At 41.1% G+C, this 10,639-nt stretch overlaps 1 protein-coding gene across 2 annotated transcripts in view; it reads left to right on the top strand.

Moving 5' to 3' along the window:
- LOC123994841 (chemokine-like protein TAFA-5) overlaps positions 1–9,578 on the top strand; it is a 199,678-nt gene extending 190,100 nt beyond the window's left edge. For both annotated transcript variants that reach the window (XM_046297886.1, XM_046297887.1), the window contains exons 4-5: positions 1,004–1,204; positions 7,484–9,578. In XM_046297886.1, coding sequence (XP_046153842.1) covers positions 1,004–1,012 — 9 coding nt within the window. In that variant the 3' untranslated portion in view covers positions 1,013–1,204; positions 7,484–9,578. The remainder of the gene's footprint in view (positions 1–1,003; positions 1,205–7,483) is intronic.
- Positions 9,579–10,639: the final 1,061 nt, after the last annotated feature.

Genomic DNA, 10,639 nt, shown 5'->3' on the forward strand with positions numbered 1-10,639 from the left:
GTGTGTGTGTGTGTGTGTGTGTGTGTGTGTGTGTGTGTGTGTGTGTGTGTGTGTGTGTGTGTGTGTGTGTGTGTGTGTGTGTGTGTGTGTATATTTTAAGCTTAGGAGTTAGGGTTACAACGAGGGTTAGAGTTAGAATCGGGGTTACGGGTTAGATTTAGGAGTTAGGTTCAGGTTTAGAGGTTAGGGAAAATATAATTTTGAATGGGAATACATTTTTTGGGTTTACATTCGCACACACTAACCTCTTAGGGGGGGAAAAAAAAACGTGTTCTCTTTTTTCGAAGAGTGTATTTCTACTGTAGGACTGTGTTGAACAGAGTGTGTAACACATCCCTTGGATTTGGATCATCCACAGTCCCAGTCCAAGCTAACTCATTAGAGGCTGTGTAGAACTGCAGGCTGTGTATACTGGGAGGATTCCCGGCGGTGTGGTGCTGGTAGTGCAGGGTTTGATACGATACGGCCTGCCTTGCCTTGCTGTGTAATTGATCCCTTTGGGCCCGGCTGGTACGACAGAACACACACACACGTGGCTGGCATGCCGTGCAGGACACATCCAGTTGAGGCTTTAAACAGAACCACTGCAGAGAGGACAGATGCTCCGGCTGCCATGCAAACAGGCTCAGCCGCTGCAAACCATTAGCCACCACCGCCATGCCTCCCTCCCGAGTCCGAGACTGCATGGAGGAGCCGTGCATGCTGCAAACCATTAGCTAGAAAGAGGCACATACCCTCACACTCGCACGCACGCACGCACACACACACACACATCACCTTCAATTTGAAAAGTATTTTATGGTTTGGAAGACTTGTAGAGAGATCTCACATAGATTGTTTTGTTACTGTATTCTTCTTTACGGAAGCTGCACAGTAGGCTTTTGACCTGTGGGGCATATTGCTCTAATTATTTTGGTCCATTGTGGTAACACTCTGGTTTGAAAACTACAAAATGACTCCTTCCCTCCTCCCTTTCTCCCTCCCCTCTGTAATTTCCCTCCAGGCTCTATGACGTGACTGGAGTCCCTGTGGGTCCTCCATTCCGCTGACAGTACCATGGCGGAGGAGAGCATTGATGACCATGACAGACACCCTCAGCCCATACCACCAACCACCACCACCACCACCACTGGTCCATTACTACAGACATGAACAACCTACACAACCAACTCTAAACCACGGTGGGCATAATCCACAAAGCAAGGTACAGAATGAATCCATCAACACAGGAATCAGCATCAAAGCATAACAGGAAAACAAACGTCTAACCTAACCAATGTTATTTTTATGATTCTGGCAGAATGATAGTATTGCAGTGTGCACTAAGATACACTGGTAATAATATGATATTACATATTAGTGTTGCAATTCGATTTCTATGGAAGTGTAGAAACTCCACGCCTTGAGCTCAAAGGCCCCCAGAGTCCGTTTTGCAACAACGACAAAAATCCATGTGTCAAGCATTAGGAAGAGCCATTAAGTTCTGTACCATTATATTGACCTGTCTTATATGTTGTTTTGAAATTGTTACACCCAGAGCCTTGTATCCACACAGAGGAATGAACGAGACACCACACACACACACACACAAACACACACACACACACACACACACACACACACACACACACACACACACACACACACACACACACACACACACACACACACACACACACACACACACACACACACACACACACACACACACACACACACACACACACACACACACACACAGTATACGACCAGAACCATATAGACTGGTCTAGATACTGCCAGTATGTCTTGGTGAAACAGACACGTCTCTTACTTAACGTGTCATGAATGAAGCCAGTTGTAAAGCAAGACGGTGCTTTTTTCACGATATCATTCGTAAAGTACAAACTGTGCAGTCGGTAGTCTCAGTCTCCGTTTATGTTTTCTTTATGTCCACTCTCTGTTGATTCAGCCATCCTATATGTATCTCAGATAGTACTGTATGTCTCGGTTCAGACTAATTGTAGTTACGTGGGCTGAGACATAAACAACTAGGTGGTAAGTGAGATGATACTGTATAGAATAGCAGAAACAGCCAACTTACTTTGCCACCTGCACTCAGAAATAAAGGTTTCGATTTGTTCCTAAAGTGGAACAACCATTTGTGATTGGAGTGGTACCCTCCTTTGTACTTTTAGATTCGAGTTGCCATCCATGACTGTATTTGTTAGTGACAGAGACGTGGTTGTTGAATTAGTTTTGTTTTCAGTCCTGTGGCTCTCTCAGCAAATGAGTTCCTCGGTGTATATTATCATTCAAATTAAAGTCTTTATGATGATACATTACATGTCTCATAAGGCCTTATTTTGAGGCCTACCTTTACCCTAACAGGGTGGCCTGAATCTCATATATTACTGTCCACATCAGACCTTGCAAGTAAGTTTGCGAAGTTCCAAGATTCATATTCCAAAATCATAGTTGAGGCATTTCCTTTTTTTCCCCAGGAATTTTCCAACCAGGATTTCTGGAAAACGTAGAAAATGTACAAGAATTTTGCAATCCTACCTTCAAGTCACATTATGCTGGCTTGCAAAGTGATTTGTAATTCCTATTGGAATCCAGCCAACGTTAGGATATCCAACAGTTTGAATTTTTATTCATCTGCAACCTGCATTCATAATGACAGTCAGGATTAGAAACAGTGTGAGGAGACGACCTACAGAGCCTTCAGAAAGTATTCACAGCCCTTGACTTATTTCACATTTTGTTGTTTTACAGCCTGAATTCAAAATGTAATAAATTCATTTTTTTCCACTCACCCATCTACGCACAATACCCCATAATGACAAAGTAAAAATATGTTTTTCGATTTTTTTTTTGCAAATGTATTGATAATGAAATACAGAAATATCTAATTTCCATAAGTATTCACACCCCTGAGTCAAAACTTTGTAGAAGCACCATTGACAGAGATTACAGCTGTGAGTCTTTCTGGGTGAATCTCTAAGAGCTTTTCACACCTGGATTGTGCAACATTTTCCCATTGTTCTTTTCACAATTCTTCAAGCTCTGTCAAATTGGTTGTTGATCATTGCTAGACAACCATTTTTAGGTTGTGCCATAGAATTTAAAGCAGGTTTAGGTCAAAACTGTAACTTGGCCACTCAGGAACATTCCCTGTCTTCTTAGTAAGCAACTACAGCGTAGATTTGGCTGTGTGTTTTAGGTTATTGTCCTGCTAAAAGGTGAATTCATCTCCCAGTGTCTGGTATAAAGTAGACTGAACCAGATGTTCCTCTAGCATTTTGCCTGTGCTTAGCTCCATTAGTCCCCGGCCCTTAACGATTACAAGCATACCCATAACATGATGCAGCCACCACTATGCTTGATAACTTGGGAGGTGGTACTTAGTAATGTGTTCTATTGGATTTGTTCCAAACGTAACTTTTTGCTCTGTATACAAAGTGTTAATTGCTTTGCCATGTTTTTTGCAGTATTACTTTCGTGCCTTTTTGCAAACAGGATGCATGTTTTGGAATATTTTAATTCGGTACAGGCTTTCATCTTTTCACTCTGTCAGTTACGTAATTAGTGTTGATCCCATCCTCAGTTGTCTCCGAACACAACCATTACACTCTATAACTTTTTTAAAGTCACCATTGTCCCTATGCTGAAATTCCTGAGCGTTTTCCTTCCTCTCTGGCAACTGAGTTTAGAAGGACTGTCTGCTTTTTTTTCTCCATTTTCAGCCATTTACCAATAGGTGCCCTTCTTTGCGAGGCATTGGAAAACCTCCCTCGTCTTTGTGGTTGAATCTGTGTTTTAAATTCACTGCTTGACTGAGTGACCTAACAGATTATTGTATGTGTGGGGTACAGAGATGAGGCAGTCAATCAAAAAACATGTTAAGCGCTATTATTGCACACAGAGTGAATCCATGCAAACTATTATTACTTGTTAAGCACACTTTTACTCCTGAACATATTTTGGATTGTCAAAAACAAAAAGGTTGAATACAAACAGGTTGAATACTTATTGACTCAAACATTTCAGATTTTCATTAATACATTTGTAAGAATTTCCAAAAACGTAATACCACTTTGACATTATGGGGTATTGTGTGTAGGCCAGTGACAATTTAATCCATTTTAAACTCAGTTTGTGAAACAACAAAATGCAGAAAAGGTCAAGGGCGGCTATGAATACTTTCTGAATGCACTGTGAGCCATTTTAAACTTGAACAACCATTTCAGTAACGGATGCAAAAAAATTGATTGGTTTAGTATTGGTTTAGTGTAGAAAAATGTATGTTATTCATCGTTGTGTAGCACAAGATGAATCAATCAATGAATGTACATGGAAAAAGACAGATATTAAAACCCTTTATTTTTATCCACCTGCAGTAGAACATGCAGGAAATTAATGATGATGACAAAAAAATGTACCCCTTTTTTTGAGAGAGAAAGTGTGATGATTGTACCTTTTATATTTAATATATGTACCCTAAAACAGCGTTTCCCAAAGTTGGTCATGGTGGAATTAAAGTCAACATATACTGTACACAAACACACAATTTGATCTCTGGTGACCTAATGAGCTGTACACTGTGTGATGTGTATTTACACTGGGATTCAAACAGCGTTAGTTTATTTGATGTGTAGAGGAAATGTAATATGAAAGAGCTGATTTAGATAACAGCACTGAACTTTGAACTTTCTTCTCCTGGGAGAACATGGGGAGAGTCTGGGGAATATCAAACACACACGTCTAACATAAAGATCCCCAATCAGCCCTGGTAGCATTTGATCACATCTTCCTCATGCACTGATTCTACTAGTCCTACTTTCTCTGTTATCAATCTAAATCATACTAACGTGTCTAGCCTACAGTACCTCACCTCAATCATTTGATCACATCTTCCTCAGGCACTTTAATATAGGCCTAGTTACACGCTCTGTCACTTATCAATCTAAATCATATTATCCCTTTATTACTATTTGAGAGAGAGAGAGAGAGAGAGAGAGAGAGAGAGAGAGAGAGAGAGAGAGAGAGAGAGAGAGAGAGAGAGAGAGAGAGAGAGAGAGAGAGAGAGAGAGAGAGAGAGAGAGAGAGACAGAACAGAGAGAGAGAGACAGAGAGAGAGACAGAGACAGAGAGAGAGAGAGAGAGAGAGAGAGAGAGAGAGAGAGAGAGAGAGAGAGAGAGAGAGAGAGAGAGAGAGAGAGAGAGAGAGAGAGAGAGAGAGAGAGAGAGAGGAAGAGAGACAGAGAGAGAGAGAGAGAGAGAGAGAGAGAGAGAGAGAGAGAGAGAGAGAGAGAGAGAGAGAGAGAGAGAGAGAGAGAGAGAGAGAGAGAGAGAGAGAGAGAGAGACAGAGACAGAGACAGAGACAGAGACAGAGACAGACAGAGAGAGAGACAGAGAGAGACAGAGAGAGACAGAGAGAGAGAGACAGAGAGACAGAGAGACAGAGAGAGAGACAGAGAGAGAGAGAGAGACAGAGAGAGAGAGAGAGAGAGAGAGAGAGAGAGAGAGAGAGAGAGAGAGAGAGAGAGACAGAGAGAGAGAGACAGAGAGAGAGAGACAGAGAGAGAGAGAGAGAGAGAGACAGAGAGAGAGATGGCCTCAAGCCATATTTTATTTCCATAAGTTGATTTTCTTATTCAGGAGAATACTGATAGCTATTGATTGATTTGTTCTATGTCCCTGTAGCAGCACAGTAGTTCACGCCATTTGAATTTACCCGAAGTTCTGTCGTGTCCTAAAAACCTTTGTGCCGTGAAAATAATTGTGCTATTGTCAATAACGTGACATCTCATTGATGCTCTTGTTTTGGGTCACCCTGAAAGTTGAGCAGCTAAAGCAGAATATATATTTTTGGCCAGCAGGATTGCTTTTAGTATTCTCCTAAGCATCAGAAATCTGTTACTGGAGATACAGTACTCTGAATCAGAGGAGTTGGGTTAAATGTGGAAGACACATTTCAGTTGAAGGAATTCAGTTGTCCTATTGACTAGGTATCACCCATTTCCCTTTACCCAGTATAAGATTAAGAAATGACATATTTTCTATGTGAACCTATTCAATAATCATGCTATACATTAATAGCCAGTTTCCATTTTTATAGAGATCAGATTTGTGTGCAAGATTTACAGTATTATATTTTTACCACGGCCAGTGTGAGAGAGATATTGTAGTGGGAGAGAAAGGGAAACCAACACAGACAGAGTCTCACTGCCTGCAGTCTATTTAAAGTAATTTGCATTCAAATTCTCCTGAGATATCACAGAGACACCCTGCCACTAGTGTACTAGGCTACCATGTTTTCTCTATTAGCCTATGTTGAATGAATGGATGGATTAATTAATTAACGAAAGAACGAACAAACTGAAAAATGAATGAACCAACAAACAAACAATTGAATGCTTCATTTCCATGTCACATCACCACTTTTGTTGTCCACTCTGTTACTGTAATTCAGTCTCAGTGTAAACTTTATTTTACCACTAGAGGGCAGCGTGACTGTCACTGCCATAATGATGCGGCAACAGTACAGAACCTCTAATGGCGCTAATTGCCAGGTTGGCTGGTGCTGCACTGGGCGTATTAGTGGGAGACATGTCCCTCTTCTTAGCCTGGATACTCTTGGGTCATTCCCTCCATACCTTCTCCTCTGCAGCCACTGAGTACACTCCACTGTGACATTATCCTATTAAATGACGCAGGTTCATTTAGTTGCTGATTGCTCCATTCCTGTTGTTTTTATCCCCGGATTTCCCCCAGTTTTAATCTAACACCTGCCCCCTTTCATGGTAATTTGCACTCTGTGTAATTGTCAAGAGTTCATTGTTATAAATTAAGCAGCCCCGGCAATCTTGGAAAGCATCAATGCCTTTATCAAGTTGGCTGGAGACCACACATAGGCCAGATGGCGTGCCGACCAACTACACTTTTTTTTTCTCTCTCCAGATTTCTTCTGTGATGCTGATTAATTGTTTTACAGTTCTGCACTGTAAGACTTGTTTTGTTGCTATGGTTTTATGCCCCAGAAGAATTCACAATATTTGAATCCCAGAACATACTGTTGTTGACAATGATTAGTATGGGACTGTCCAATTTCTTCATAACTTCATTTCAGAGCTGTAGACGTTTGAATAAGTTACACATACAGTATCTATTATGGGAATTAACGGGAGCGAAAGTAATGGGAGTAAAATATACAACGTTCATTTAGGGACAGTCATTGCGGAGTAGGTAGCTGTGGACCCTAATAACTAGTCCAAGGTATTCTTCTCCCCCTTCAATGTCAACATTGAGATATGGCATTTGGTTATCTGAACCTAGATCTGTCTGTGGTTATGGCCTGGGCAACTTTTACCACAAGCATTGATTTATTTAGCATGTTTTGAAGTTTTAGCAACTTAGCATTGTCTAAGGATTGTCTGTGATTAGCTAGCATTGATTATCCTGTACTCTGACAGAACTTGTGTTCTCATTGATCTGCAGGTCTCTTAAACACAGTCAACGGCAACCAATACTGGAGTGTTTGAGGGCACTTGAAGTCGAGAGCGAGGTCACATCTTTGACCCTGGAGAAGCTTTTTCATGTTTCCTGTGTCCTGATTCTTGGCTCCACCCCTCTGCGGCTCCGACCAACCAATGACCATCTGCTGTAGATAACCCACTGTCTGTCATTGGATCAACATGTCCCGTCTGCCCCCTGCTATTAGCGTCCGTCTGCTTTGTAAATGAGCAGAACCCTCTAGTGCCGTGGAGGTCCGGTTTCCGTCAGCGCCTTGTCCAGAGAGGGAGCGAGTGGTATCTACGGAGCCATTTAGATCGACTACTTGTACTGTTCAGCTACTGTCTGTTCAGTGTACAGAGGACTCCCACTTACTTCAACCATACCTGCTTCTGTTAGACTGCAATGGGACAGAGAGACGTATTCCAAAGAACAGGATTATTGTGAAGCTGGCCCGAGGCGTTCTGATGTGTCTGACCTAGCGGCGGACTATGGACTGGACCAAACGTTGGACTGGATTTATCCAGACTATGGACCAGACTGGACCAGATGACATGCTCACTGCTCGCCCTGTGCTCTGCTGTGAATAGGCCTTCTGCTGGAGTACACCTTTGGCACTCTCCATATTTTTATAGACCAAAGAGGAAACAAAGAACAGTTTATTGTAAGACGAGATGGACCAGATTAGGAAAGAGAAATGGATACTTGTTTTTCTCGCTACACAACGACGACTGCCGTCATGGCTGTAGATGTTGGGGCTTTATGTCATTCTGAACATAGACTATAGAGTCTAGTGGGAAATGTATACAATCAAAGGAGTTACCTTTAAAAACTTTGCGGACATTTTTTTTTCTCTGACTTAAACCCATCACTGTATTTTGAAACTGGAGATATAGGTAAACGTACATCTATGTATTTAAAAAAAAAATCTGATTTGCATTTTTCAAAAGCTACAAATTGGGACACATTGCAATAAGCATGGTTGGTAAAACCGGTAGAAGAGCAAAACTACTGATCATCATTGAGGCTTAAAAAAGAACATTGAATCTGTCATTTCTGATTTGAGGCTGGCGGGTGGTGGAAAGATACATTTCATGAAAATGTATTTTGAAAGGCCTAAAAACGTATATATTTAACAGTTTTATATGTCGTACCTTTGTAGAGAACCTTATTCGACATGAATAACGTGGTCACAAAATGGCAGCCATCATAGAACGTGAAAAACAAGCTCTCTGACGTTGGTTTGTCCTGCTCTCTTTCTGTCCTCATGACAAGTAAGCTCCTCCCCTCTCACACCTCTAATCTCCCAAACTATCAATCACAGATAAAAGAAGAAAAAAATGCTCTTGAGTTATGTTTAAATATTTAATGGTCATGTTTTACAGATGCCTGTGAGAGTGTCTTGCAGTGTACGGTTTTAATGTGGTTAACAACTCTGACACAGCATAAACAATCTGACTGAACCCTCAATGCAACTGATTGAATTCCAGGCCTGAGAGTCACTATCTATCAAAAATTGAACTCATCACAGACAGAGATATTGTCACTTTAGTCAATGAGCAGCCTTTGGAACCTGCTGATTGCTGCAGTATTGCATTGTAAAAGGTGTGGATTACTTACTCATTTCTCTATAATGTCTAGTTTATTTCTTTGTGCTTTTGTGTCTGTCGCACAATGCTGACCTCCAGTCCTGAGAGACGAAGATGATGATGACGCGCGAAGAAGGGAGGCATTGTGGGAAAAGTTTTAGAATCATTTACATGAGACACTTTTTTTATCATGAAATATTTTAAGAATAAAGGAAATACATGAAAGAACCATCACTTGCTAATATAGACGCTTTGGTTTTCAAAGTCATCCAATTTATTCAAGGAAGTAAGATTTATCAAACCTCATTTTGTATTACGTTTATTTAATTATCCTGTCCTATATGCCAAAAACTGCCAGAAATACTTGTTTATTTTCTTCTACGCCATCTACTTTAAAAAGTGTCTAATTGTCCACATGTAAGTTCCTCATACATATCTAATAGGTACACACCTGATATACATAAGTAAACCAAATCAAATGATTTATTGACCGTCTCAATGGGATTTGATTATACTAACATATGCATATGAATGTATTTATACAGAGTTGATTAAGGCATTTGCTCAGACAGTTAGGACAGAAATGATAGTGTGACTGACTCCATATGTGTATGCTGCTGGCTGTATGTATTATGGTGGAATGGATTCCATAATTATACAACAATATACTGTACAAATGCAGAGTAGTACACCTGGTCGATATTTAATGAACTGCAAGATTACGATGTTGAAGAAGTTGCACAGGGTTACCCTGCAACGGGCTACGGATCTAATGCTAGTGAAAACACATAAAAAGAGATGATATCAGTCCCTTGGACAGCACCATATAACCAGACTCCTGCTACATTAGGTGGTACTGTCCAAGGCCCTGGTTTTCAGCCAGGGGCTCGGATTCCATGAAAGACACTAATTCAAATGTCGTGTGTTAGGCTCTGAGTGAAGGCCTATACCTTCCAGATGAACCTCCAACTTGTTAAGATCCAGATGCTGAACTTCTCTTGTCCACACTTGGCCCTCTGCTGTTCAGTCCGACTGACTGACTTTCATTGACTTACTGACTGGGACCAGTCTGACTAGCCGGCTGGCTGGATGACTGACGTTCCTTCCTGAGTGGATCAGCCTGTTCCACCAACACCAGCTGGAGACTAAGACAGCTGTTGTTGACAGAGAAGTTTTCATAGGATGCAAATGAGAAATGAGTTTCCTGAAAGGACCTGTGTGTTTTTCATTTGTGTTTGTGTTTGTGTGTGCGTGTGTACGTGTACGTGTGTGATGTGCGTGTGTAGCCTGCGATTGTCAAGACAGTTGTAAAATATTTAATTACATCTGATTGAATTTCAATAATCTCTCCCGTATCCTGGAGGTTCGGTGTGATGTTCGGAGGAGTCGTGTCTCCTACACATTTTAATTTGATTAGAGCAAAGTACAATGAGGCGTTTCTCCTAGAGGTACAATAGACAGCTTGTGATAATGTCTTTGCCGTAGAGAAAGAGGCAAAGTGGGTCACATACAAATGGGAGAATATTACTGTGTGTGTGTATATCGGTCTGTG

The sequence above is a fragment of the Oncorhynchus gorbuscha genome, linkage group LG14 (assembly GCF_021184085.1).
Source record: "Oncorhynchus gorbuscha isolate QuinsamMale2020 ecotype Even-year linkage group LG14, OgorEven_v1.0, whole genome shotgun sequence".
Taxonomy (NCBI): Eukaryota; Metazoa; Chordata; class Actinopteri; order Salmoniformes; family Salmonidae; genus Oncorhynchus; species Oncorhynchus gorbuscha.